Below are 27,664 nucleotides of genomic sequence, written 5' to 3' on the forward strand. Positions count from 1 at the left end.
CGGGTTAAATGATAGAGGGCGAAATATGTGCAGACTTGGAAACTTGGAAATTACATTGATGTCTGGGCCCGAGTGGCTACTTACTAGTCCATAAGCGTGCTATGAACAGAAACAGGAGCAGGAACATAAGGTTTATAGATGACCCGGAGCTTGTCGCTTGGTGGCCTTGCGGAAGCCAACGGGCTTGAACGGGCGCTCCACGTTCTTGCGATCCGTGGCTCCCGCGCGGAAGTTTCCCACGGAGCAAAACGTGGAGGATCATCGACGGAGCTTGAAGATGAGACGGCAATTCGCGCCAGGAGGAAACGCCGCGCTGCGGTGGAGCCGTGCCCGCCATGTCCGACAAACCTGCCCCAGCTGCAAGGCACGGTTGGAATAAGAGTGGTACGCTTGAGAACAGACGAAGATCCCCCGCATCATCGCAGTCATGTCCATGGCTGACGGCGCGGTGATGTATGTCGCTGGCTGCGCTGCGCCAGGCGCCGCCGACGGCCGTGTGAAGAAAGTCGACGCCCGGCGGTTGCATCCCGCGTTCGCGATGCCGGCCGCGGCTCTGCTCCCTGCATACAAGTTGTTTCGAAGCCTATCTAGCCGCTCGACCCGCAGCGGCGGCTGCAAGGGTGCTCCAATGGGGGCGGTTTCGAGGCTTAGGGCATCACGGGCGGGAATGGCTGAGGGGGCGCGAACGGTGGGCAGTGGTGAGGGAGCTTGTGAGGCAGCGCACGCAAGCGCCGCAAGTAGTGTGGCCGGGGCCGCATAATAACCCCGTGCGCGCGGCTACAAGGCTGCGCTTCACACGGCAGCGTGGGCACCGAGCTTCCCTTTCCGCTTCGAGCCCAGCACCGGCGCTGCCAGTTTCAGCTTCCCATCTCATAACCTGCAGCGCGCCCACCCGACTCCAGCATTGCCGTCATTTCGCGATACGACCGCTGCCGACTGCTGCCATCCAGCGCAGCAAACACCACGCCCTCGCCCACGCAGTCCTGCGCTCCTCTGCCCGCGGCCGCGCGCCGGACCAGCCCCCGCACCGCCGCATTCCTCGGTCGCGTTCGCGGCGCTTCACCGCTGCGTCGCGTTGACTCGTGCTTCGACGGTCCCTCGCGTTGGACGCCCGCTGCGCGCTAGAGCCCAGCCACCCCTGCACGCGCAGAGGCCTTGGTCCAGCAGCAGGATCCCGTGGCCGCCAGGCTGTTTACCAGCATACGCTGCTGCTGTTGCACCGCCCAAGACGCTCCGCTTTCCTCTTCCCCGGCCCTTTTGGAGGAACGCCTCACCATCGCCATCTCGTCGCTCGCTTTGGCCGAGTCGCAAGCAATTCCTCTGTCGCTTGCCGACCGCTCTCCTCGACCCGCCATCCGGCGCCCTCCACGCGACTAGCGCCGGCCAACCAGTCAGATCCTCTCATTGGCAAGAATGTCCCAGTACGGGAGCTTTAAGGATTTCTGCCGCGATGCTGGCAACAGAGCGGCTACAATCCCAGGTGAGTCCCGCTCTTCGCCGTCGCATGCTTTGGCGGAGTCGCATTGGCTGACCTGACCTGCTTGTCCGCAGTCTGCAATGTAAGATCGATCCACCTCGGCCCCCGACGCGACCGCAGTCGCTGCGTCGCAACCACGCCGCGCTCTCTCGCTAACCGCCCGCAACACAGCTCTTTGACCTGTCGCCCGCGAAAACGGGTTCCAGTGCTGCAGGCTTCGGAGATGGCTGTGACTTGAGAGGCATTTCGCTGAGCAACGACCGACATCTCGCGAATTTGGGTCAGTGCTGCATCATGGGCATCTCGGCGAGACGGAATCTAACTCCAACCCGACAGGCTCTATCCTGCTCTGCGGCATCGCGATCGTGTTATCCGCGTTTTTCATATGGCGCTCGGAACGAAAGAAGGCTGCCGTCGGACGGAGGTGCGTACAGCGCCGGCATTTTTTCGATGGGTCGGCCGCATACTAACTTGCCGTAGGGAGATGCAACTCTTCCTCCTTGGTTACATCATCATCTCCATCTGTGAAATCTTCACCGTCGGAGGCTTCCCGCTTGATGGCGCCGTCCGCAGGGTAAGGCGCAAACCTTCACATTTCGGGTCACAGTGTGTTAATCGTTACGCGTAGGGTTTCAGCGCGGTCCACATTGCGGCCGTAGTCGCTACAGCTTGGATTCTGCTCCTCAACGCTGCGGTTGGTTTCCAGCTGCTCGACGACGGCACCCCACTTTCGCTGGGCCTCATCGCGACGTCGTCCATCATCCTCTTCGTTGGCACTGGGTACATCGCTCTCGACACGACCTTCCAATGGACCGGCTACTGGGATGATACGCTTTCCACTGCGAAGTCGTATTCTTTGTACACGCTCTACCAACTGGTCCCGCTGGTGTTCATCGTGATCTTCTTCGTCATGGAGGCCTATCTGGTTGTGCGCGTCCTTGGCGAGAAGAAGCCTATGTGTAAGTTTTGGCAGATTATGATTTGATTTGTCCTTGTCCTGACTGTGAGTAGTGTACCTGGCGGGTGCGGCACTTCTGTTCGCCATCGGGCAGATTTTCCAATACGTAATCAGCGTGCACCTCTGCAATGCCTCGAATGGCAAGATCAACGGCGGGCTTTTCGAGACATTTTTTACACTCTGCGCCATCGCAATGGTCTGGGTCTTCTGGTCCAGCATCACGGAAGACGACTGGCCGATGCCCGTTACCGGCGGCGCCTATACATAAATTTCCTTCTTGTTTAGTTGCAGTTACGGAAGTGCAGAGGCAGGGACGTAAGATTTTGCGGAGCAAAGCAAAGCATGGCGTGCATGTGTTTATGAGGATGGCGGATATTGGTATTCGCCGATGGACGACTTTATTCCCCCGATGAATGTTTTCTGGTTCTGATAGATAATTTCTCCGACGTAATGAATGGCAGGGCTGGCAGACAGCACGAACAGCGAAGAATATGCCCCTATATCTCAAGTATTTTCCGTCGAACTAAGGAAGCGCCAGGCCGCCGGGCACTAACGGCGCGGGTCACGTGCGGCGCGTCGCGGGATGTCGTTGTCTCGAGTCAGGGCGGACCTCTGACCTCATGCGACCGCCTGCGCAGACTCAGCTCTGTCGCACCGCTCGTTTGCGCCCAATGGAGGCGTGTTGCCGCCCGTAGACTGAAGACAGCTGGTGTTTTATTTTCTGTTTCCATTCAACATTCTACTTTCGACCGCCTGCTACACCGGTTCTACGGGTAGACGCACCCTTGGGCCCGCGCAAACCTACGGCTTTCACCTTCATACGTACCGTTCATTTTTCTGCGCCTAGGCCCCAGCTTCGAATGTTTGCCGCGACAACCCCACCGACGACGTCCTTCTCCTCCTGCTCCCTCTACCACTCATCGCCGCCACCTTCCTCGCCCTCGTCCGCTCCTTCTGCGTCATCGACCGCACCACCACCATCAGCCCCACGGCAGTACCTACCCGCGCAAACGGTCCGCGTGAAACATAACCGACGCACCGGCTACCGTTACCGCAGCAGCCGCCATGGCCGATTCGGGCGACGAGTACGTGTATGGCTCCGATGACGAGGGGCCCCGAGGCGGGCAGCGAGCGGGCGGCGCCCCAGGCAAGAAAGGCCGCGCAAACAATGGCGGCGGACAATCAAGCAGGCGGTGGGAACAGGGCGTGCACGCAGACGCCCACGCCTTGAAAGAAGCGGCTGACGGGAGGCTGCTTCCCGACGAGGAGGACAACCCGGAGGCTAAGAAGAGGAAGAGGTAAGGCGCAACTGGTCCCTTTTCCGTCTTTGCCTGTTTCCTTTTCCTGTGCGTCTGCAATTTGGTCTAAAGACGGGACGGCTGGCGTTGGTCTGTTCGATCATCTGGATATCCGGTACCCTACCCGCATATGAAATTCCTGGATAATCGGATACCGATAGGTTTGAATACCCGGCCGCATCAACCGGGTCGTCTGTTGACGGCCTTAAGGAGATGAGCACGTAAGACTTCTTGCCCTCTTTGTCCACGGACCCAGGGATGGTCATTACAGGGCTCCAGTCGGACCTCAACGAACAGACATCCAACACCACGAACTCTGTACCGGGGAGACTAGCAAGACAGGGGGCTGGTACAAGTGCGGCCGGTACTATCATGCCGGCTCAACACACGAAAAAGTTGGCTGTCGCGAAATGTCCACCTGGACGTACAGTGCTTGGGGCAGAGTCTAGGAATTGCACCAACCCAATGATGGACCAGGATGAATATCTTCAAGATGCCCACTCTCTAACGGCAACGCAAGGATGTTTTGGCCGCTGTTTTTACTCTTATGAGCTTTCCCGAACACCTACACTGACGTTTCACTAGGCTCCGACAGGACACAAAGCCGTTCCAGCGTGGTATCATCCGCCATGTCGTACTTGTCATCGATCAATCGGAAGCAATGCTTGAAAAGGATTTCAAGCCGTCTCGGTACGCTGCAGTTCTGAAATACGCTCAGGAATACGTACGAGAGTTTTTCGAGCAGAATCCGATCAGTCAACTGTGCGTCATGAGCATGTACGACGGTCTCTGCAACCGCGTCAGTGAGCTCAGTGGAAACCCGAATGACCATATCGGGCCGCTGCAGAGAATGCGAGATACTAGGCATCCAAATTATCAAGATCCCAGAGGCAGCCCGTCCTTACAAAACGCACTAGAGCAAGCTCGGGCAGCGTTATATCACACACCTAGCCACGGGACACGTGAAGTCATCATTGTTCTAGGAGCCCTTCTTTCTCTAGACCCCGGCGACATCTTCAAGACCATTGCGAGTTGCGTCAAGAACAACGTCCGAGTCAACATAATCGGCATGGGTGGCCGGCTAAAGATCTGTCAAGAGATATGTTCGAGGACGAACGGCGGCGACCAGAACGTGTACGGCGTCGCCGTGGACCAGCTGCACCTCCGCGACCTCCTCCTCGCCACCACGACGCCGCCCGTAATCCGGCAGACGACGGCCGAAGCCGCCAACCCGGCGTCGCTGCTGAAGATGGGCTTCCCGTCGCGGGTCGTTGAAGACAACCCCACCATCTGCGCCTGCCACGGCATCCTCACCCGCGGCGGCTACCTGTGCTCACAGTGCCAGGCGAAGGTCTGCAGCCTGCCCACGGGCTGCCCGTCGTGCGGCCTCACGCTCATCCTCTCAACCCACCTCGCTCGCAGCTACCACCACCTCTTCCCGCTCCAGAACTGGACCGAAGTCACGTGGGAGCGCGCGCGGCAGGTCGGCAGCTCCGAGTGCAGAGCTTGCCTCACGCCTTTCCCGTCCATCCCTTCGGCGGCAAGATACGCGAAGAAAGGCGGCGATAGGGCGGCCACGGCAACGGCAAACGGCGAGCGGAATGGCGGTTCTTCCGCCGCCGGTCAGAATGGAACGACGCATCGGGAGGGGAGACCGCAGCAGAAGACGACGGAAGGCGCCGGCGCGAGCGAGAGCTCGCGGTACGAGTGCGAGAGCTGCGGGAACCACTTCTGCGTCGATTGCGACGTCTACTGCCACGAGATCGTGCACAACTGCCCCGGTTGCTTGAGCAAGGTGCTACCGGGTGACGATGGTGTTGGTGGTGGTGGCGGTGTTGTGGATGGCGTGGCGGCGTCGAATGGTGCTTGAGAAGGGGAGGTGGTTGCGGTTGCTTGACGGTTCGATTTGTTTTTTTTCCCCCCAATGAGGGGATATCTTTTCTGCTTCGAAAAGCGATATACGGCGCCAGGGGCGGTCGGCGCATTCAATGCGCGTGGAATTTGCTTCATCTCCTGAGGCGTTTGGATAAGGGTGGGGGAGTCGCTTGGGTTTCACACGGCTGGCTGGATGGGTGGATAGGCGGCGGGGGGGGGGTGTGGGAGGTTCACATACCAGTCAAAACCATTTCGTTCATTGCCGGGAAGAGGGTGCCGTGGAGTGGTGGATGGCGTTATTGATGGGTCGAAGAGACACCGAGGAGGGAGCAGGGGGAGAAACAGACATGAATTCTGGAGAGCGTAGTGACAGGGGGGATCTATGCTTGACATGAACGACTGGAGGTGATTAGCATGTACGTTTAGAACGATGAACGACTGGCCATAGAGATTTTATCGCACTGTGCCTCTGTTGTGGAAGGGCAATTCAGGCTGCTGTGTTTTACGCTCATGAATACTCGCATCGGTCAATGAAGCTGCCTGGAGATTCTGTTAACTCCAGTAAAACGCAACTAAGGGTTGTTGCAAATGTTCCGTGTACGATGTCACTCTGTTTGCCATTTCTTTATAGATTTCCACAGTGCTTGTCACGATGCGACCCAGCTCTATTTCCCGCAGAGTGCAGAAGGGGAGAAGTAGAGTCACCCGGCATGCCACGCAGGGAGTTTGCTGTCCCTGAACAAGTAGTTCGTCATATTTATTTCCACGGGCGATCTTTCATGGCGAGCCATTGTCCTTCATATCAATCACAACCATAAAACCCGCTAACAGATAGGTTTCAAATTTTAGCTTCAACATTCCCAATTCTTGCAAGAACAAGCCCTAATCTTGCATTTCGGGTACACATAAATGCCTTCTATTCCTTTAACTTCCACCACGGGGTTCGTTACCCCACAACCTTTCCCCTCCTCGCTTCCCTCGCCGGGACTTTCTCCCCGGGAATTCTCCAACGAGGACGAGACACCAGCAGAGGCAGCATACCGGGCCTACTACGAGGACGCCTACCATGCCTTAGGCGCCGTTCTTCTTGTGCTTCTTTGCACATTCGTCGTCTTCGCCAGTGTGTGGGCGTACAAGCGCTTCCGCAGGCGCCGCCGCCAGCGCCGCGAGCTGCTCGAGCACGCACGCGAGTACCAGCATCAACATGGCGACGTGCAGGACCGCGGCCAACATGGATCGGCGAGTGAAGAGGGGATCTGGATGCAGGAATTTCTCGATGGGAGAGGAAACGGCGAACGGCAGGGCCGCCGAGGGTTGGGTGCAGTCGAGGAGGCGCCAGAGCATCATCACCAGGAGCTGCCTCTGCAGGCGCCCAGTCCGGCACGGGTGTGGGAGGGGTTCCAACGCCAGTCAGCGGAGGGCGGTGGCGGAGCGTATTCGCCTCCTCCCCGTCTGCGTCCGTTCTCTCCTTCGACTTCGCTGGTGACGTTGATATCGACGACGTCGCCGGCGCCGACAGAACCGCCCCCTGTATATTCTATCATACCTCGTAAGCCGCTCCCTGTCTCCGCCTTGGCGGGTGGAGCTGTGAGGGAAGGGGATGAAGAGAGGAGGGCGTGCTCAACAGAACGACCGTCGCCCCCGCCATCACCGCTGTCTCAGCCGTCACCGCTGTCACCGCTGTCACCGCTGTGCTCGCCATCACCGCTGTCTCCGCCGTCCCCGCCATCACCACCAAACCTAGTTGTCACACCGCCTACACCAGAACAACGGCACCGCAGCGACCGCTGCTGTCGGTTGGTGGGGCCGGCGGCGCCGTTAGGATAGAAAGGGGAAGGGCAGCTTCTGTGGGGTTTACATCTCCTGCTTCGATGGTAAGAGTTCAGTAGCTGTTTCTGGAGACGGGTTGGCTTCTATGGAGAGAAGATGCAGCCCGCGGGATGTTAAGTGGCAGCAAGCGGAGCTGGCACCGTCGCCGGGGAAATTTAGTTATGCGGGTTAAGGCGGAGAGGAGCGGACGAGTTCAGGGGTATCTTATTTCTTCTCCCGCGGAGTGAGATGAGGGGATTCTTCCGTAGTGGGAAGGTATGATGTAGAACATTGTCCTGCTATCACGAATGAAGTATTCTGTGGGTACTGCGTCTAGAATTCTATAACTGTAAATACCACTTTCGTGTGTCTGAAACCCTTTTGGTAATTGCTTTAGCTCTTGTTGCTCGTTTATTTCCACACGAAGCTCTTCATAAATTTGCTCAGATGACTAATTGGTGTTTACTTTCCGCCAGATATCTTGCTGTGAGATGAGAGAGCTGATGATGCTTGTAATGGCGACTACGGCGGGAGAGACAGGCGTATAGTTTACCACGGCGCCAGGGGTCAAAAGGTCACAAGATGAACCTACGAGTTGACGCAGGAGGGCGAACCGCCTTTTCCTGGCCTTCTCAAGAGCGTACTCCTTTTCTTGTGCATGATCTTTCTTCGATGGTAGTTGGGGTTTCTCCTTGGGCGGGTCTTCAGTCTTGGCATCGCTTTCTGTGTTGGTGGGGAGCCCATTCTCTTTTGCTGTAGCTTTCGCCGCATGGAGATCTGCCCGCAGGCGATTAATCTCGTTTCGATTGGTGTAAAGGTCATAGCAGGTGAGAATGATGGAGCATGTAATAGAGTAGAACCAAAAGCGCATGGACTCGACGAAGAACAACGGAGTCCAAGAAGATTTCCTTACGCCCAAGGCATCGACCTGAACGAGTGCGCGTGCAAGTCAGTCAGAGCTGAAAGGGGAAAGAAGGTGAACGAGTCATGGGACGGACGTACAATTGTGACTGCCTCGGTAAGCAAAAACATGCCCAAGTATGACCACTTTGCGATGTTCAGCAAGGCGAGCACGCCTTCGCGCTCGCTATCAACCAAAGCCTCGTTGTTGCGCAGGGCGTCGGCGGCAACGAGAGCACAGTCAATCCACTTGAATAGGCGAAAGTAGCGACGGCCGAGAGCAAAGTTCTTGCGGAGGGCGCTGCTGACGTCGACTACCTGAGCGGCCTCGGCGGTCTCGACCGAGGCAAAAACACTGATGCTCAACTGGGCGAAGCCTTGCAGGAGCCGCAGGGTCTTTTCCAACGCTGCGGCGTCGTTCATGAAACGCGTGAATTCGAGGAGGGACATGTTCGCGCGCTGGATGACTTGGCCGAACAAGCGGAAGGGGTGAAAATTGAGCAGTCCCTTCTGTCGGCGTTTTGATGGTATAGGGGCTAGCTGACCAGGTCGACAGCAACCATGTGAAACAGGTAGCGATTGAGAAGTGGCCGAGAAGGCATTGTGAGGACAGGTGGGCGGGTGTGGGTGCTTATCACGGGAAGAGGGCCGGGGGTAAGGCCGGCAACGGTTGAGTGCTGCCGACCGAGAAACTAGTGGCCGGTCTGGCTGCCGCTTCTGCCCAAGGCAGCCACCCACGTGACGGCGAGTGACGTGCTCCGAAAGAAGAAAGCTAAGCGCCCTGCACGTCAGACCCCAGGCGTGCTATCGATATGCGAGAGCATGGGCCCGCGCAGTTGGTGTGCAGCTTGCCGCGTTGTGTCGGCGATGCTGGGGGCGTCTGGGCGGAGGCGGGGCCCTTGTGGCCGCCGTCTAAGGCAAAACTTCGTTCCCGGGCAGCCGCGGCGCGTCTCTTGTTTGGATCGAGCTCGTCGCCATGGCTGCCTTGCGGAGCACGTGTTGGAGGCAGCATATCAAGCTGCCTAATTGGCATCGCCCAGGGCAAATCGCGGGGTTCCACTCGCCGGTCTCGAGCTTGGCGGGGCAACGACGGCTTAAGACAACTCTGCAAACGAAGCCGCAGCCCTCCCCTCCCCCTCGCAACCTCCGTCCTCTGCTCAATCCCCGTCAGCTTGCGCGAGGACTACCCAAACCACCGCCATTGACACGTCTCTGCAGCACCGACTCGTGGATTCGAGCAGCCATGGCTTCTGACAGAGACGTTCTGCCTGACACGTGAGCCGCCTCCCCACCACCCACGCCCTCTGCCATGGCCTAACCCCGCGCAGCGTCAAGCCCACCAACTATGCCATCTCCCTGTACGATATTGAGTTTGGCGGTGCTTTCGGCTACCACGGCACCGTTACCATCTCCTCCGAGATCCGCAGCTCCACCAAGGAAATCGTGCTCAATGCTTACCAGCTGAAGATCCACGAGGCCTCCGTTGTGACCGAGCACACCAAGACCCAGCAGTCCATCAAGACCACCAACGTCTCCTACGATGACAAGAACCAGCGTGCCACCCTCATCTTCGACCAGGACCTGCCTGCTTCGTCCAAGGCCGAGGTCACCATCAAGTTCCAGGGCACCATCAACAACGCACGTGTCACCGCTCAAGGCCACTTTGTAGCACGTGCTGACAAAGAAATAGTTGATGGCCGGTTTCTACCGCTCCAAATACAAGCCTGCCGTTCCCGCTGTCGCTTCCGTTGCCAAGGATGATGAGTATCATTACATGTTCAGCACTCAATTCGAATCTTGCGATGCTCGCAGGGCCTTCCCTTGCTTTGATGAGCCCAATCTGAAGGCGACCTTCGACTTCGAGATCGAAATCCCCGAAGACCAGACCGCTATCAGCAACATGCCCGAGAAGGAGATCAAGAAGGCTTCCAAGTCTGGTTTCAAGGTTGTCTCCTTCGAGAAGACCCCGGTCATGAGCACCTACCTGCTAGCCTGGGCTGCTGGTGATTTCGAATATGTTGAGGACTTCACCCGCAGGAAGTACAACGGCAAGAGCCTGCCTGTCCGCGTCTATACCACTCGTGGTCTCAAGGAGCAGGGCCGCTTTGCTCTTGAGCATGCCCACAAGACTGTCGACTACTTTTCCGAGGTTGGCATTGTCCGCTCACCCGAAGGCTCGGCGACACGCTAACGTCGGGTAGATTTTCCGTGTCGAGTACCCTCTGCCTAAGGTCGACATGATTGCTGTGCATGAATTTGTAAAGGCCCCATTTCCTCTGTTTCCTCCGTTTACCCAGGTCCTCAACGACAATGCTTGGCTAATCAATCTTTAGCCAATCATAAGTCACCCCTTTCGCTGTCTTCGCTTTCCTGGTTGGAATTCTCTCGGCTAACATCTTTTCCTAGTCGCACGGTGCCATGGAGAACTGGGGTCTTATCACCTACAGGTGTGTTCTCCTGAACGAACTCGGAGCAGCAGACTCGCTAACCTTGCAAAAGAACTACTGCAGTATTGTTTGACCCGGAAAAGTCCGACCAGAGGTACAAGAACAGGGTGGCGTACGTTGTTGCTCACGAACTTGCCCATCAGTGGTTTGGCAACTTAGTTACGATGGATTGGTGGAGCGAGGTATGCCCGAGCGGAGCCATTGAGGGTGGGCTTTTTGTTAATACAAGTACAGCTGTGGCTCAACGAGGGCTTCGCCACCTGGGTCGGTTGGCTGGCTGTGGATCACCTCCACCCTGGTAAGCCAACGAGTGCGTTCAATTCGAAAGGAATGTACTAACGATCGGCAGAGTGGAACGTCTGGGGACAGTTTTGCGTACGTCAACGTCGAGGTACATATCCATGTCAATCACGTACTGACAAGTTCATGCCTGACTTAGAGCGAATCTCTGCAATCAGCATTTTCCCTCGATTCCCTTCGCAACTCCCACCCTATCGAAGTGCCGGTCAGGAATGCCCTTGAGGTCGACCAGATTTTCGATCACATCAGTTACTTGAAGGGAAGCTCCGTCATTCGCATGCTGAGCGCCCACCTTGGTGTTGAGACCTTCCTTCTCGGAGTTTCGCAATACCTTAACACGTTCAAGTACGGCAACGCCACGACCAACGACTTGTGGACGGCTCTGAGCAAAGCTTCTGGCCAGGATGTCAACACTTTCATGGATCCATGGATTCGCAAGATTGGTTTCCCCGTCGTCACGGTCGCCGAAGAGCCTGGCCAGATCAGTGTGCAGCAGCGTCGCTTCCTCCTCACCGGAGATGTGAGGACAGAGGAAGATCAGACCACTTGGTGGATCCCACTTGGTTTGAAGACCGCCTCCAAGACCGCAAGTGGCACTGAAGGTGCTCTCACTACTAAGGAGGACACCATCCGCGGCGTCGACGAGAGCTTCTACAAGATCAATGCAAACCAGACTGGTTTCTACAGGACTAATTACCCTCCGAACCGCCTTCTCAAGCTAGGTGAGGCCAAGGACAAGCTCAGCATCGAGGACAAGATTGGTCTCGTGGGAGATTCGGCAGCCTTGGCGCAGTCTGGCGATGCTACCACTGCCGGTTTCCTCGCTCTCATTGAAGGCTTCAAGGACGAGCCTGAGTACATGTAAGTAGACGCCGCTCGGCCTGTGCTGACATCTGCTTACATCTCCCAGTGTCTGGCAGCAGATTCTCCTCACATTGGGCAATGTTCGCTCGATCTTCTCCGATGATGAGGAGATCTCGAAGGGTCTTCGCGTGCTCACGCGCAAGCTAGTGACGCCCGCCACGGACAAGATCGGCTGGGAGTTTGCTGAGAATGAGGATTTTCTCAAGGGCCAGCTTCGTTCTCTCCTGATCTCGGCCGCTGGTCTCGCCGGGCACGAGGGGTGAGTATTCCCCACTTAGGTTGGGCTTCGTACGACCGGGCACCGCTGACAGAATTCGCAGTGTGATCAAGGAAGCGCAACGCCGCTTCGCCGCGTACCAGAGCGGCGACAAGAAGGCGATTCACCCGTCGCTGCGCGGACCGATTTTCAGGCTTGTGGTGACAGAGGGCGGTGAGAAGGGCTATGAGGCGATCAAGAAGGAATTCCTCAACAACACATCGATCGATGGGAGGGAGATTTGCTTGCAGGCGCTTGGACGCGTGCAGACGCCTGAGCTTGCAAAGGCGTACCTCGACTTCCTCTTCTCGCCGGCAGTGCCCGTCCAGGACATGCACAGTGGGGCGGCGGCACTGGCCGCCAACTCGAAGACGCGGCACGCGCTGTGGGCCTACATCAAGGAGCACTGGAGCACCAAGGTGTACCCCGAGCTGAGCGGCAACATGGTGGTGCTAGACCGCTTCATCAAGCTCTCGCTCGCCAAGTTCGCCAGCTACGAGGTTGCGAAGGACGTGAAGACCTTCTTCGCGGACAAGGACTGCAAGGGCTTCGATCGGGCGCTGGCGCAATCGGATGATATCATGACGGGTGGCGCCAAGTACCGTGAGAGAGACAGCGCGGTCGTCAAGGAATGGCTGTCGGCGCACGGCTACCTCTAGACGACTCAGGACAACCGTCTGCAGCACTCGGCTGCGGCGGACGTGGAGAGACTAAAGTGGAGCGGGGTGGCTCGCAAGTCTGTACTGTGTAGGCAAAAAGTGGTAGCGGACGAGATAACGCACGCTCAGCTGAAACCATGGTTCGATGTGTGATGAAGACTCGTCAGAAGAGGAAGTGCAAGCAAGAGGTGTGGCCAACATCGGCAGTTGGGGTCCCCAAGGGACCAGTAAGGCGCCCTGGAGCCAGGGCAGTCGACGGATCGGCACTGCTGACTGCAGCGCGGATTGGGCGAGACAGCGTATTCCATGCAGCAGTCGTACGACCCGTTGGGGAGCGGGCGGGACAAAATTCAAAGTGCGGCGGGATCGAGCCGAAAGCGGAGGCGAGTGCAAGAAGCTGGGTTGCAACAGAAGCGCGGGCATTGGGCCCTCGGGCGTGGCGTGTGAGCAGCTGCGGCGGCGGAGCGGGCGTCCCCGCAAAACACGTGAGGGGAGCAGGGGCTGCGAAAGCGGCGCACGGCGGAGCTGGAGGGCGCGCACGGACCCGGTGACCTGATCGCCGTCGACTGATCTTTTGGCCGTCAGAGAGCTCGACCGTACGAGAGACACCAACCACCACTCGCAGCTCAGTGCCACGGACAAATAAATTGGTGGCAGCCCGCCGCACCCACCCACAGCTTACCCTTTTCTCCTTACCCTCGCGCCCCATCCCCAATTCGCGACAGCGCCCCACCAGCCCTATTCATGTCCCTGCCTTAGACATCCAATTCCTGCCTCCATCTCCGCCTCAGCCCGCACTCTTCCCCGCTGCATACCACAGCTCTCCGCAAGGCGCACTGCCAAGCTCTTCCCCATCCAACCCATCCCTATCCGCCAAGCTGTCACCAAACATGTCCGTGGTACGTATTGCTTCCTCGTTCTCTTCCTCCGCCTCCGCCTCCACCTCCACCACCACCGCCTTCTTCCGCGCATACCGGCCCCCGCGCTACTTCCAGCGCTCCTACGTCCCGAGCGTGCGCCCCAGCTTCTTCACCCAGCCCGTCCGCCTACGCCACGTCCGTGCTGCCGCAACCACACCGTCCTTGGCAGCCGCTGCCCCCAGACGCCATGCATCCAACGGCGGAGGATTCGATCCCCAGCGTGGCGCCGCTGGCGGCGGACCTCCCCGGGGGCCTGGTGTGTGGGCGCCTAAGACGCGGATAGCCTTTGGAGTGGTGTTCGTCGGGGCGTTGATATACTCGATGGTGAGGGATTGAACGCGTCTTGTCGTCGTTGATGGCCCTGTACTTTCGGTCGTCGACGGTCCAGTCGGATCAATTGGCGCTGTCCCGGATTGCTACATTTCCCTTCACTTTCAATTGCTATTCGTTGTCATCTTGGGGCGTGTTTTCATTAGGGGGACTAGTTGCTAACAGATATGCTGGCAGGCTACAGAAGACGTCCAGAACCTCGATGGCCTCTCGTTGGCCGAGCAGGATAAGCTCACGAAGCGCGAGTCGGGAGTGACATCAACGTCGCCGATGCGGTTGCGGATGGAGAAGTTCATTCACGAGCAGCAGAAAGAGATTGTGGCGTCGCTGGAGGAGGTCGACGGCAAATTCTTCCAGACTGATACGTGGGAGCGGCCGCACGGCGGCGGCGGCATCACCTGCGTGCTGCAGGATGGCAATGTGTTCGAGAAGGCGGGTGTCAACACGTCGGTCGTGTACGGCACGCTGCCACGCGCGGCCATCGCCAAGATGCGCGTCAACCACAAGGCGCTCGACCCGGATGTTGAAAGCCTTGAGTTCTTCGCCGCGGGGTTGTCGCTCGTGCTGCACCCGTGGAACCCGATGGCGCCGACGGTTCACCTCAACTACCGCTACTTCGAGACGTGCGACCCGCGCGACAACAACACGCACGCGTGGTGGTTCGGCGGTGGTTGTGACCTCACGCCTTCATACCTGTTCGACGAGGACGCCATCCACTTCCACAAGACTATCAAGGAGACGTGCGACCGGCATGACCGCGCCTACTACCCGCGCTTCAAGAAGTGGTGTGACGACTACTTCAACAACAAGCACCGGTCCGAATCGCGCGGCATCGGCGGAATCTTCTTCGACGACCTGGACGAGACGGAAAAGGACCAAGAACAGCTATTCGCCTTCGTGCAGGACTGCCTGCGCGCCTTCATCCCGCAGTACCGCCCCATCATCGAACGCCGCAAGGACATGCCCTACACCGAGGAGGAGAAAAACTGGCAGCAGATCCGCCGTGGCCGCTACGTCGAGTTCAACCTCGTGCACGACCGCGGCACCAGCTTCGGCCTGAACACGCCCGGCAGCCGCGTCGAGAGCATCCTTATGAGCTTGCCGCTCACGGCGAGGTGGCAGTACATGCACGAGCCCGAGAGGGGGAGCAGGGAGGAGCGGTTGTTGAACGTGTTGAAGACCCCCCAGGAGTGGGTGTAGAAACCTGCAGCGGAGGTCGCAACCGCTCTTTATCTGCTTTCTAATACCTGTAAATAATCACTGCATGTTCTTGTTCTCTTTAGCTGCGGCGCAAGGTCCGTGGATGGAAGGGGTTTGAGTGGCTTGGGCTTAAATCTGGGATTTGTATATGTGCAATAAACCGGCAGAGGGGCTGGATGATATATGAGACAGCGCGGAGTCTAGTAGTCCCGCTTATCGAGTGGAAAGAAGAGGGATTGGACGAAAGTGGAAAAAAAAATTCGAAACAATTTCTCAAACATGGAACCACGGCAGGTGACAGAAGATTTGAGCTTGCCGAGGTCGATACACTCCTCCTACATGAACATTGAAAGATAAGATCCCGACGGAAATATACGCTACAATATGCACATTTACATGTCACTCTCATCTTCGCTTACTCATAAAATGCGGATGGGCCCAATTCTTTGTCTCCCACTGTGGAGCGAGAGTTGCTTTACTGTGTGATCGTCAAGATTCACCGCAAGCTTGAGGGTATAGGTGCGAATCATAAGACATGGTTTCGGTTCTAGTCCCAGGCCGTCCTTATTTCTCCACTCAACGCTGGAGAGAAAGAGAAACGGTAGTCTAATTCACCTTCGGTGCCCCATTCTTCTTTTATATTGAAGATCCTAAGCTAACCGTAGATTCTAAATCGGACTACTCCCGCACCTTAAAAGATATAGATATAGTTCTTTTAAGGAGCTAGAGTAAGCTTGCCTTAGATAGCTCGCAAAACTAGCTTACCTATGGATCCCCCTTGCACCTTAACCCCACCAATTCGAACGGCTCGCCAAAACCCTAAACGAACGGCGCCTCTCCGCAATACATCTGGTACGCATCACGTATAACTCAAAGCGGTTAACATGCCACTAAAGGGAAACTTGCAAGTGTCATTATCTGTTGAAGATTCAAGTACAGTAAAACATCTAAGCGGCATTTATAAACCACCTCCCTGACAACCGTAGAAAAAAAAAAAAAAAAGGCCGCCAGGGCTCCCGATGATCTCCCCTCCCTTCTCACATCGGAAGGCAAGAGCAGCAAGAACGACACTTCTACACTACGGGCCTGACAGGAAGGCTGGAAAGGCAACCTTTGCTCACTGAAGGACCTATGATTGGTTCGACGCAACCGCAACCCTGGTGGGCAGACGGCTCCGGGTGATGTATACTCTCGAACCAAATCCGATTGTGGCTGATTTCTCCGGGTGCGTCACCTCCAAGCCTGGTGCAGTATAGTATTCGGGTCACGTTAGATCTTGAACTTTCAAGTTTCGAGTAAAGGGCGTTTCAACGAGTTTGCGCGAGCACAAAATGGCAATTGCAGATTGAGCCGGTTTTCGTATTGCTGGCCTTAGCAACAAGAAGATAACGTCCTTGAATTAGCTCTGCTCACGCGCATGGTATGGTGTGGCTGGCTGTTTGATGCCAGAGTCAGACCCTCCAAATCGTCACATTATAATCATACTTCCACGAGCTTTCGTGATTGCCGTATGAAGATCGGGCATCCATCAGAATTTTCAAATTTTTCACCTAACTGCCTCCTAGTTCTCATGAGGCGATTGAAGCATGGCACTGTACTTGGCATAGGCCTAGCGTACTCACCAAACGGCCAAGAGGTAGTGGCGCACCTATCAGCTCTACATTTTGCGCGCAGCGGCCAAGTCCAAACGAGAGGAGGGGTCCTTGACCTACTTCGCGGTGCTTACGCAAGCCTGCAGACACCTGCATACCAGGGGACGAGTCCACTCGAGGCTGCATGCTCAATCTTGGTTTGCTGTCTGGGGTTAGCCGGATGGTATTCCGGCATGGCTCTTATAAACTGCGTTGCTAATCGCTGTGCTGAGGGCATATTCACTCAAAGCCAAATGGGACAATGCCAAAATCCTGCTGAGAAAGGTCGCTCGGCCAAGGCCAGTCTTCCAGCAGTTCGGGCGGCAGTTGAAATTGCGATATTGTGTCCAGGCTACTGGCAGGCATTAATGGTGTACGTTGGGTGGGCACAGCGGCTGTGAGGTCGGCAATGGTGTTCTGGAACGGTGTCTGCGGCATTGCGTTGCGCTGCATGCGCATGTATTCGTCAATACGGTCCACTTGGGAGCGTAGGCCTCGACTAGTGCCTTGAGTGCGGTACAGGCCCGATTCCAGGCTTTCGAGGAGATCGGCCATAGAAAGCCTGATGCGGATCAGCAAGGGCACGTCGTGGATCATGTTGGAAAGGCTGTCATCGGGTAACTTACAGCATACTTCGAACATGCTGGTAAGACGCCTCGGACAGCGGGCTCTCCATTACCGAGCCCAGGATCGTTCCTATTCCAGCAAGGTGGTAGATCTGCAAATTAGCTTATGGAGCACAAGCCGGAGCAGTAGCACTCACCAAGGGCGTACTGATCGCCTTCATGTATGGCACAGGCACCCGGTGGAAGGTTGATAGAAGCTCAGCAGCCACATTGCATTTTTGTTCAACATCTGCATTCTCTTCAACAGAAAAGAGAACCATGCGCAAGAGTTGCATAGTAGCTTGGATGTTAGCGGCCTGGAAGCCGAATATATCCTTGCCAGAGTCACCCGTCACAGGATGTATCTCTTTGAAGCGGGGATGCAACTGGGAGTACATGTCCAGGACTGATTGAAGAACACCTGGGCCAGAAAAGGCCTCGGGAGTAAAGAACATGCGCACAGGGCGTAATGCCGTGCTGGCATTGCGATGAGATCGTAATCGGCTGACTGTATGTTCAAGCACGCGGTACAGATCCGTGGTAAAATTCCAACCGTGCATCCAGCAGGCAGGGTCGGTAAGACCAGTCAGAGCCACGTCAAGCTGATGACCGTCGGCTTCGGCAGGATAGCGAACGTGGTAATGCGCCTCGCGAGAGTACATGGGGCCGCTCCAGACAATGGAAGAGTAGACGTCGAGGGTGTAGGTCGACCAGAACAGGCGGCGTCTCTCCTCGCGTTCAATGGGTGTGATGTCCTTGGGCCAATGTGCCTCGTCGGAGAAACGCTGGATGGCACATAGGGTGAAGTAGTGGCCCTTGTATTCATGCAAGGTCTCGATCTTGCCAAACTGGATGCTCGCAATTGCAACTAGAGCGCAGGCTCTCAGGTAGTGCAGACCCATTGCTCCAGGAAGGTCCTTCTGGATGGCGTCCTTGGCAGCACTATAGAAGGTCTCGGCAGGAACGTCGTCCAGCTGGGCGCGGCGGGTGATCCAGGGAGCAAGAGCACCATCTCGGGCTCTGCTAGCGACTATGGAGCAAGCGGCCATTATGCTGGCAAAATAGCCACGGTCGTTGAGGTATTCACGCTGCTGGAGATTGCGGAGAAGGGTCTCGCGGTGGAAGAAGGGGAAGATGGGGTAGACGATTTGGTGGTAGATCTCCATCAGCGAGCGGATCGAGGACCCTGTTGATGTCTTGTCAGCCTTAGGCGGCAAATCAGATGCTAGCGAGCCATTTACCGCAGGCCATGGCGAAGGACTTCCATGCTTCCCCGAGAGGATCGCGTGTGTATGAGACGAGCTGGCGGTCGGGCGTCTTGCGCGGGGCAGGCTCGACACTGGGCGGGGCCGTGTAGGAAGGCAGCTGGTGGGCGGTGTTTGGTGTTTGGTTGTGGTGGTGGGGTTGGGCCGGGCTGGGGTGCGAGTCTGAAGGGGTGCTCTGTGCGACGCTGGACGTCGACTGTCTTACGGCGGGATTGGAGCCGCGGGCGCGACGCCAGGGACGGGTGTATGCGCAGGTAATGTCGAAGTCGACGCAGTTCTGGCAGCGCTCGGCATCGCTCTCGCTGCCCCTGCACCGGATGCTCCGCTTGTGGCAGAAGTCGCCTGCGCGTCCCGGCGGTCAGACGCGAGCGGACGCGTTGAGGGGGCAGGGGGCACTTACAGGCGCGGGAGGCGCGTTGAAGCTTCCTGGGGCGGCCATCGGGCATCTAGAACGGATTGCTGGAAGCGCGCCTGAACGGCAATGCGAGCTGGCGTCTGGGGAAAATTGTTGTTGGTGAGTGGTCTGGGACCCGCCGGTGGAGCCCCCCCCCAGACTGGTGCGTGCGCCTGCCCAACTACCAACTGGCAGTGTAAATGCTTTCTTTTCGCGGATGGCCCGGCGATGCTGGGCGTTGGGCGAGTCTGGAGAGTTGATGCACGCCACTTCCCTCTGGATGGCACCTGCCAACCTAGAGTCTAGTTTGATCCCCGCCGGGCCCGACAGCCCCCTTGGTGGGTAATTGACAGTATTGGCCAGCCCAATGGTATGCTTGGAGCCGGGCATTCGAGAAATACTGAATCTAACCACCCACTCCAGAAGAAATACTGATCTGGGTTGGGGTCGGTGATTACACCCGCCAAGGGGGCCTGTTCGAAATCAGGCAAGCCCGATACACGGCGTCCACTGGGCTAGCCGAGAGGCACGACAAACCCCGCGTCCCGGCGCGCGCTCCGACTCTCACTCGCACGACGCCCAAGCATCGACTCAAGACCTCGCCCTCCGCGACACAAGATTCGTGCACCGAGTCCAAGCCGCAGCACAACATGCACATGGTATCGTGCCCTTCCACCCAGTCCCTTGGCCGCCTTGCACGCATGCTTTTCACCTCCTTGAATCTCTCCTTGTCTCAGCTTTCTGCAATAGTCTGTAGTGTTACGGCGTCCCTACAATACCATGCTCTTGTGCCTTAGACGCTGTGGCTTTTCGTCTAGACTTGCCAAAACTTACTGACGCTTCCGGCTCCACAAGCATGTCTCCGTGCTCTCTGTACGCCTGCTCCATCTTCCAGCTGAGTGGGCTTGAAGTCGAGAAAAGCACATCGATCGACTCCAGCGACCTGCCGGCTGTTTCGGGATAGACTGTACCCAGCGTCAGCTTGCTGTCCGTCTCGGGGGGTCGAAACGTACACAGATATACGATGGGGATCCACATCAAGTTCAGCCCTGCAAGCAGGAAATACGCTCGGTTCTTGAGCGTTGCGAGCATCAGCGGGTTGACCAGCACCGTCCAACCAACCCCGACTGCCCACCCGGTGATGCCGAACCCGTTGCCCTGCGCACGCATGTCGGAAGACCAAATCTCGGTGGGAATCAGAAATGCCACGGTTCCCCATGTGGCCGCGTAGCAGATGTTGAAGAGGAATAGCATCGTCACCGCTGCGGGTGCGAGCCGCGTCGCCACCGCCGGCTGCCACCGCGCTGCTTCGTACAGCGCCCCGGCGATGACATTCACAGCGAACAGGCCTACTGACCCGCCCATCAGACACGCGCGACGCCCGAACCGATCGACTATCTGGGCACTGATGATGGTGCCTACTATTCCAACTGTATTTATCCCACCTGACAGCCCACTCTGCGTGAGCGCCGAGTAACCGGCTTGCGAGAGGAGCGTTGGTGAGTATGCAGTCACGGCCTGTTTGCACCGTTAGCACAAGGCGTGGAGAAACGGGTCATGCCGTATTCTCACCGTTATCCCCGTCCACGACGCCATGATCTGGAGCCACATGCAGAGCCAAGCACGCCGACCCAAATGACGGCCAGTTTTCCCGCCTTTTCCAATCAGGATCTTGGCGAACTGAAGTGGCGAGCTCTTCTTGCTTTCTTCCGCAACAGCAACGACCTCGAGATATTCCATTTCCACCTCGGCATTGTAGCTGCCACGGATATGCTCTAGAACTTCTCTTGCTTCGTCATGCTTTCCGGCAATTGCGAGGTAGCGAGGACTATCCGGCAGCATCTTGACCCCGGTGAGCAAAAGAAGTGCCGGAAGGCACTGGAATGCGAGCAGCAGGCGCCACCGGATATCCGAATATCCGTTGTTGATGAAGGCAAGGCCGAAGCTAAGCCAATAGGCAACGGAGATGCCAAGATCTACATATATAGTAAGTGAACGACCCATGGCTGATCCCTGCGTGCGCCTACAGTTGGCAATGAAAACATATCCAAGAAAGCCTCCGCGATGCGAGGCTGTAGAGGTTTCGGAAACAAGGACTGGCGTGATGCCAGTCAAGGCCCCGGTCCCCAGGCCGGTGACAACGCGCGCCACAAGGATGAAATTGCTTGATTGGGTGGCAGCCTGCAAGGCGCCTCCAATTAGAGCAAAGATGGATCCAATGAAGAGCCTGGGGTCAAATCAGCACTCAGCACGCCTTCTGGGATTGTACGCACGTGCCCGTTGATTCGGCCAACCCTATCGGCAACCCAGCCGCCAGCAAAGCAACCAACAATGCAACCAAGGTAGTAGACCGAAACGATGCCTCCTTGATGAACTGTGTCCGTCACGACCCCATTCGGTCGGCCAATGCCCACTTCTTGTACATATCTAGGCGAGGCGTTGACACCACCCATGACGCCTTGGTCGTAGCCCTCGAAGAAGATGCTGATCAAAGAAAATATCTGGATGGATACATTCAACTTTCTCGGAGACAGGCGTTTCCAGAGCGTTGTATAGCCCATGGTGCCCGGAATGCGTCGGAGGGCGGGAGTATAAACGGAAGTACAAAAGGCGAGAGGAGCAAACCTCAGGCGAGTGAAGTCGCCAACGCCGGATATCAAAACTTGGTTGCACAACAGAAGCCCCTTCCTGTTTTCTCAGGAGACTCACGGTCAGAAGGCGCGCTCTCGGGCACAGCAGCCTCATCTCAGACTGACTGCTCTGCGGCTCTTCTCTCGCCAATGCAGGGACCGGCGGCTCGACCCGACAACGTGGGTGGTGGGGACGGTACGGGCGAAACTGATGTGCGGTCGATCAAGTGTCGTCCGGTCGGGGGCGGGAAGGATTCTTCGGGCCCACTCTGCCGCTTAGCCGCTTTGCCGTCTTCCACGACACATGCGCGCTACCTATTCGTCCGTCTAGCCCCGTTCGTCTGCTAAACGCTTATACACTTCTCTTCCCATATTCGTTCACACTGCTTGCCGGGTACCAGCATGGCGGACCATTCGAAAGACGTTGGGTTGGAAGGGGCTGACCGCCGGGAGAGACACGTCCGCACCACCCATGTCTTGAAGCACCTTCATCGCAAACATGAATCTGGTCTTGTCTAGCTCTTGACCTGCTTCAACCAATCTTTTCTACACGCCTGATCAGCTCTTTTTACGACTACCTCCCACTGGAGCTGGCCATCGTAGAAGAACAAAAGAGATGGCGGGTCTGATTGCAGCTTCGTGCCAGGTCCGACAACAATGCATTGTTCGTTGGTTCCCTTCCATCGAAACAATGATTGAAACAATGTCTTCCATAAAGAACAACCAGGAGCATTCGCCATGTATAAGTGTAACAGGTACTCGACTATTTTCCTTATCGTCATCAAGGCGCTGTCGCAACTACTGACTGCACTGAGCTGTGAGCATATAGGCATCTCCATCTCGTTCAGTCCCACCAACTGATCTTCAACAGCAGAAGCTCACTGACCCCGAAAGCATGGAGCTCGAAGGGAATCTCATCGTCATGATCGTCATCTGTGCGGTTCTGTTCAGTTCTTACATTGGCTTCCAAATCTTCAATGCAGTCTCGCTCTTCCGCGCAGCACGGCGCTCGAGACAGGAACATGATCCAGAGCTAGCCAACACAAGCACCACCGCCAGCAACGCTCCGCCCCAGGCCATTGAGCTCGAGAAGCTGTCCCCTCCAGATCATTTCTACGAGGCCAACGCTTCCTTCCTCAACCCCCGCGCCGCACCCACTCCTTCTGTCAAGTCCTCCACTTCCTCCACCACCATCACCACCATTTCCTGGTTCACCAATCAAATCCCCACCCCTTGGTCGCCCTTTGACGCGACCACCCCCGTCCGCCACCCCAGCCCCGCCCAGCACCCCCACTCCTACCACCACAACCGCCCCTGCACCGCCTCGTGCTACGCGGACCCGTTCGACCTGGAGGAGCTGATCTCCGCACCGCCGCAACCCCTGCCGCGCGGTCGGCTGACGAGCCCTCCCCGGGCCCACACGCAGCGCTCGGCGTTGCACGAGAGGAGGCTGAAGGCGATGGTCATGACTACGCCCGGCGCTGTCCCCGCCCCGTATGCCGCCAGTAGCAGCGACGGGTCCGTCTCGCGCATCGCGCCCGAGGACGATTTCTCGATCGGCAGCGATGTCGACGAGGACGGGGATGCGACATCCGCCTCGTCTGACGGCGACGGGTCGACGGGCATCATTCCGTGTAGGTTCATCTCCCGCGAGGCGGGCGAGATGTCTCCATCTCCTTCGGCTGGTCTGAGGGATGGTGGTGACGCTATCGCGGGACTGGAGGATGTGGAGCTGGGTGAATGGATCTGAACGGTGTGGGTGAGAGGTGAGGATTGAAGTAGTTTGCCTCTCCGTTCGATCAGCTCGCTCTTCGACTAGAAAAAGAAAATATTCATATTATTATGAACTCCCAACTCCCTTTTGTTTTTAAGTGACTTTGATGCCCACAAACTTACGCCTACTACTCTGATATTTTTGACTGCAACTATGCTAATCGTCTTGGGGGACCGCTCCTACGATGTGCACGTATCAATTGTGTACTGCTCAACAACAATTGATACGTGCACAAGGCACCTTTCCTCATTGCCGGCACTTAAGACAATCTTTCTCCATACCAAGAACTTCTTATGGCATGTCGTACCCGTTGTCAGCAGCGAAACTGCAAAAATCATTGGAGTAGTTAGTGGTGGGCATCAGAGGGCGCGCCACCGGCGAGATTAATCAGCTCGTCGTGAAAGCGTTTGCATACATGCCAGACCATAACAATGAATTTCTACTCTACTCTCTCTCTCAAACGCCTTCCAAATGCCGCTAAACCACCCTGAAACAAAGGATGCGCCGAACTTTTTTCTTTATTTTTTCTTTCGGAACGAAACACACTTCTCCTCCTCTTACGTCCCCCCTCCCTCCCTTCGATCTTCATATCACCAACACCTCTCCGTCCCTCGTCGGCCAACGCCCCTTCTTCCCCTCCCTCCTTATCGCCCTCAGATCCTCCTCGCCATCCCACAGCGCCAGTCTCAACTGCGCGTGAAACCCCTCGATCGCGCGGACGACGCTCTCTCTCTCCTCGTCCAGCGACCCCACGGCCGTGCGGACGGCCCTCCTCCCGTTCTTCCGAACCAGAAAATACTGGTCGCCCTGTCGGAGCCAGTGGTCGGCGCCCAGCGCCTCCGCCAGGTTCCTCGCGCACAGCTGGCGCGCCTCGGCGAATCCCCGCATCTGTTCCTCCTCCTCGGCGAGCGGATCGGGGTCGTTGGCCGGGTACGGCGAGAAGGCGTTTGCACCCTCCGGGTCGACGATGCCGGACGCGACGAAGAGGCTGAAGGCTCGGAGGGCGTCGATGCGCTGGACGGCTCCCGCGGCGCGGCCGGTGCGGCGGTGGATGTGCGAGGCGGGCAGGACGGTGGCGGCCACGGCGTCGAAGACCGGCGCCAGGATGTGCAGGACGTGGGGTTGCTCGAGGAGGCCTGGGTGGGTGATGAGGAGCTCTGCCGCGCTGTACACGGCGTCCAGCATTGTCGAGAGGAGCGAGTCGACGACGGCGACGCTGCCGGCGTCGGAAATGCTGTATTGGCAACGTTGGTAATTGAGCTCCTCGAGAATGGGACGGGATGCTTGGAGGAGGGGTTTGGCAAGTATCCATCCGGCGGTCGTATTGAACGCCTGTTCGATGTACGCGGGGAATATGGCGCACAACAGGACTTGTCGTAGGGTTGGCTTCCTAACATCGCCCTGCTCGGGCGTTCCGACGGTTGCTGTGCGGAGCTGACTGGCCAGATATTCCTGCTCGTCGTCGACAGCGGCACGCTCCGAGACGTTCTGGACGAACGAGACCAGCTGCTTGAGGGTTTTCTTCTCCAACAACTTTGGCACATAGCTCTTCAGTCTGCCCACCACGTAGGTTGGGTCCGTTGCAGGTAAGGGAAAGGCGCTTGAATCGGTGAAAAATGGATCGACTGGACAAATGTCGTGGGTATGCTGTTGAAGAAATTCGACGACGTTGTGAATGAACTCAACGTATGCGCCCTTTGTAGAAGAGTTCTGCCCCAGATCAAGATAGTTCTTCTTCATAGCAGCCATGAACTGTCTGATGAGCCCTGTATACTCCCTACGAAGTCCCGGAAGGTCATTATGGCCTGCTCGCATGGCTTCTTCGTAATCATCCCGCATGTTGGATAGTACACTTGAAATCAAACTCAACCGCCGTTGACGGAACTCGGACAGCTTGATGTCGACACGAGAGCTTCTCGGATCCACCAAGAAGGGCAGGTTCCTGAAGAGCGGGTGACCTGGATCTCTATTAATGAGGCTCGTGGTGAGCCGGTGCTGAAATTTCAGTGTGGATTCACGCTCAACGAGCGACATGAACCAGGACCAGAATATGTCGCCCTTGTTTTCGTCATAGCTGTGAGGGTCCTGATCCACGACCATCGCCATGAACAGGGCAGTGTATCTGCGTGTCTGTTCGGTGTCCTGCAGTTGCCGCCACGAGTTTGCGTGGTAAGAATCAAGAAAATTGCCCCATCCTCTTTGGCCTTTACAAACCAAGTGATGCGCGATCATTACCCATGTCTCCACTACCTTCATGAGAAGTGCGTCGTCGGGGGCGGGGTCGGCACCAAAACAACTTGAGACCAGCTGCCACACGGCATCATGTAGAAAGTCAATGGAAGACGGTGAAGCAGATGTGCCGTTGAGAACTGTAGGTTCAACATCCTCAAGGCTGAAGCCAGTTCCGTAGTCCTGGCTGTCATCACTGACTTGCTGGCTTTCTACTTGTTTTTCTGTGCCCCGGAGGAGCCTGAGACAGGCCTGGAAGACGTCTAGCACTTCCGCAATGAGCTTACTGACCTGAGTATTCTTGACGTCAAATAGTTTGAAGAATTCAGCGATTGCCGACTTGTTTAGCAACGCGATAGCGGTCTCCGTTTGATGAGCTGCTGCCATTGCCGCTTTCATACCGTACACAGCATCTCCAAGGGTGGCCACTATCTGTGCTTGGTTGTTCTTGATGGTCAACTGGAGTTGCTCTGCCGAGATGCTATCGTTTCCTGAAGATCGTGCAGCTTCGTATTGACTTTCGGCCTCAGATCTTGCCAGTCTATACTGGATTAAGTTCTGAGATATGATCTCTTTGAACCAATCCGCGAATGGCTCCAGAGGCTCGTTGCCTTCGGTAGTGGATATCTGATACCTGACAAGGTTCGACCAAGCTCGCACGCTGAGACGACAGACCTCCCTATGGGATCGATTTTGGTCCACAAGATTGCGTAGGGGGGCTAATCGCGGTCGAAACCCTGGCGGAGAGGCCCAGTATAGGGTGCAAAGCAAGTCATGCTGATTACGCAACCCGTCTAGGTCCTCTTGTCTCAAGTCTTCTTCCTTGTGGTAGGTACGTCGGTGGTTTGGCACTAGCCGCCAGGCAATATTCTGGATATCCCTTTCTTTGCAAATCAGTCGCAAGCACTTGAAGCCTACAGCCAAAGTCTTCAAGAATATGTGGAAGGCCAGGTCATCTGGTTGCACATCGAATCGAGGATGCTGATGCAAATCCTCCAGGAAGCGCGGCGAGCCCTTGCTTTCCTCACTCTGTAGGTGGTTGAATCCTCGACGTGAGAAGAAATCAAATACTGAAGTAAGGAGAGAATCACATTTTCTCCAACCCCAGGTATGGATGAGGTTGTAACATCTTATGAGGCAAGCTCGGACGTAAACGTTGATGGACGCTTCGTGAGTCCGTACTGTCTCGGGGTAAAGTGTGAAGAGTCGGTTCATTAATGGCACAACCACTGACCAATCACCCTGGGTGGATTGGACTCGGTGCCCAGGCTTGACAAGACCGCCGGAATCGATTTCCATATACGGAAGTAGGCCGAAGACGTCGTACCACGAGCGCTCGAACGATTGGACATGGCTATACTTGGCGATTGAAGAAGTCCATTCGTCTTTCACGAAGTCCCAGAAGGACCGATGTGGCGTTCCGTGAGCGAGGAGCATATGATTGACCATGACAACAGTTTCGACGGCAACCCGATCGTCGCGTATGCCTTGCTCTCGAGCACTATGGCGGCGGTTCTCATCAATGTAACTTCGAAGCTCACCCATGCTTTTTCGTAAGACAAACTGGAGTGCCGGCCTCACGAGAGAAATGAACAGTAAGCTTGTGCTTTCGTTCCCGGGAATAACGACTTGTTGGTGATCAGCAATTTGCGTTACTTGGAGCGCCAGCAATGCCAGCATTGTTGACAGTCGTAGGTGCACTTTCGGGACATCACCCTGAATTGCGTTGCCAGACAGATTGGCGAGACCCGGAAGAACGCTTCCTGAAACACAGTCAAGCAGATTATGCATTCTTGTCACAAACGAACGGCGGTCGACTGGATCCAAGAAGTGTAGAGTCGTC

General features: G+C 56.6%; 9 protein-coding genes across 9 annotated transcripts; 5 read left to right on the forward strand and 4 right to left on the reverse strand.

Annotated features, from left to right (window-relative positions):
• Positions 1 to 1,862: 1,862 nt before the first annotated feature.
• SLS55_006255 (uncharacterized protein) lies at positions 1,863 to 2,703 on the forward strand (the record flags this gene model as incomplete). The annotated part of the gene is made up of 3 exons (XM_066777686.1): positions 1,863 to 1,901; positions 2,106 to 2,436; positions 2,489 to 2,703. The coding sequence occupies 3 exons, from the start codon at positions 1,863 to 1,865 to the stop codon at positions 2,701 to 2,703; spliced, it is 585 nt and encodes a 194-aa protein (XP_066631781.1).
• A 1,659-nt stretch (positions 2,704 to 4,362) lies between these two features.
• Positions 4,363 to 5,603, forward strand: SLS55_006256 (uncharacterized protein; the record flags this gene model as incomplete). Its single annotated transcript, XM_066777687.1, has 2 exons — positions 4,363 to 4,367; positions 4,685 to 5,603. 2 exons carry the CDS (start codon positions 4,363 to 4,365, stop codon positions 5,601 to 5,603), a joined length of 924 nt encoding a protein of 307 aa, XP_066631782.1.
• Positions 5,604 to 7,462: 1,859 nt separating this feature from the next.
• Positions 7,463 to 8,767, reverse strand: SLS55_006257 (uncharacterized protein; the record flags this gene model as incomplete). The annotated part of the gene is made up of 3 exons (XM_066777688.1): positions 7,463 to 7,474; positions 8,010 to 8,345; positions 8,420 to 8,767. 3 exons carry the CDS (start codon positions 8,765 to 8,767, stop codon positions 7,463 to 7,465), a joined length of 696 nt encoding a protein of 231 aa, XP_066631783.1.
• Positions 8,768 to 9,560: 793 nt separating this feature from the next.
• Positions 9,561 to 12,843, forward strand: SLS55_006258 (uncharacterized protein; the record flags this gene model as incomplete). The annotated part of the gene is made up of 11 exons (XM_066777689.1): positions 9,561 to 9,592; positions 9,646 to 9,961; positions 10,008 to 10,466; positions 10,519 to 10,563; positions 10,724 to 10,764; positions 10,817 to 10,946; positions 10,999 to 11,062; positions 11,114 to 11,139; positions 11,204 to 11,925; positions 11,975 to 12,187; positions 12,249 to 12,843. The coding sequence occupies 11 exons, from the start codon at positions 9,561 to 9,563 to the stop codon at positions 12,841 to 12,843; spliced, it is 2,643 nt and encodes an 880-aa protein (XP_066631784.1).
• Positions 12,844 to 13,733: 890 nt separating this feature from the next.
• Positions 13,734 to 15,293, forward strand: HEM13 (Coproporphyrinogen-III oxidase; the record flags this gene model as incomplete). The annotated part of the gene is made up of 2 exons (XM_066777690.1): positions 13,734 to 13,742; positions 14,271 to 15,293. The coding sequence occupies 2 exons, from the start codon at positions 13,734 to 13,736 to the stop codon at positions 15,291 to 15,293; spliced, it is 1,032 nt and encodes a 343-aa protein (XP_066631785.1).
• A 1,871-nt stretch (positions 15,294 to 17,164) lies between these two features.
• SLS55_006260 (uncharacterized protein) lies at positions 17,165 to 18,780 on the reverse strand (the record flags this gene model as incomplete). The annotated part of the gene is made up of 4 exons (XM_066777691.1): positions 17,165 to 17,486; positions 17,551 to 17,642; positions 17,688 to 18,715; positions 18,771 to 18,780. The coding sequence occupies 4 exons, from the start codon at positions 18,778 to 18,780 to the stop codon at positions 17,165 to 17,167; spliced, it is 1,452 nt and encodes a 483-aa protein (XP_066631786.1).
• Positions 18,781 to 19,947: 1,167 nt separating this feature from the next.
• Positions 19,948 to 21,749, reverse strand: SLS55_006261 (uncharacterized protein; the record flags this gene model as incomplete). The annotated part of the gene is made up of 5 exons (XM_066777692.1): positions 19,948 to 20,153; positions 20,202 to 20,450; positions 20,634 to 20,706; positions 20,761 to 21,164; positions 21,434 to 21,749. 5 exons carry the CDS (start codon positions 21,747 to 21,749, stop codon positions 19,948 to 19,950), a joined length of 1,248 nt encoding a protein of 415 aa, XP_066631787.1.
• A 964-nt stretch (positions 21,750 to 22,713) lies between these two features.
• SLS55_006262 (uncharacterized protein) lies at positions 22,714 to 23,568 on the forward strand (the record flags this gene model as incomplete). The annotated part of the gene is made up of 1 exon (XM_066777693.1): positions 22,714 to 23,568. One exon carries the CDS (start codon positions 22,714 to 22,716, stop codon positions 23,566 to 23,568), a length of 855 nt encoding a protein of 284 aa, XP_066631788.1.
• A 609-nt stretch (positions 23,569 to 24,177) lies between these two features.
• On the reverse strand, positions 24,178 to 25,913 carry SLS55_006263 (uncharacterized protein; the record flags this gene model as incomplete). The annotated part of the gene is made up of 2 exons (XM_066777694.1): positions 24,178 to 25,714; positions 25,909 to 25,913. 2 exons carry the CDS (start codon positions 25,911 to 25,913, stop codon positions 24,178 to 24,180), a joined length of 1,542 nt encoding a protein of 513 aa, XP_066631789.1.
• Positions 25,914 to 27,664: the final 1,751 nt, after the last annotated feature.

This window comes from Diplodia seriata, assembly GCF_021436955.1.
Source record: "Diplodia seriata strain FDS-637 chromosome Unknown scaffold_6, whole genome shotgun sequence".
NCBI classification, from domain to species: Eukaryota; Fungi; Ascomycota; class Dothideomycetes; order Botryosphaeriales; family Botryosphaeriaceae; genus Diplodia; species Diplodia seriata.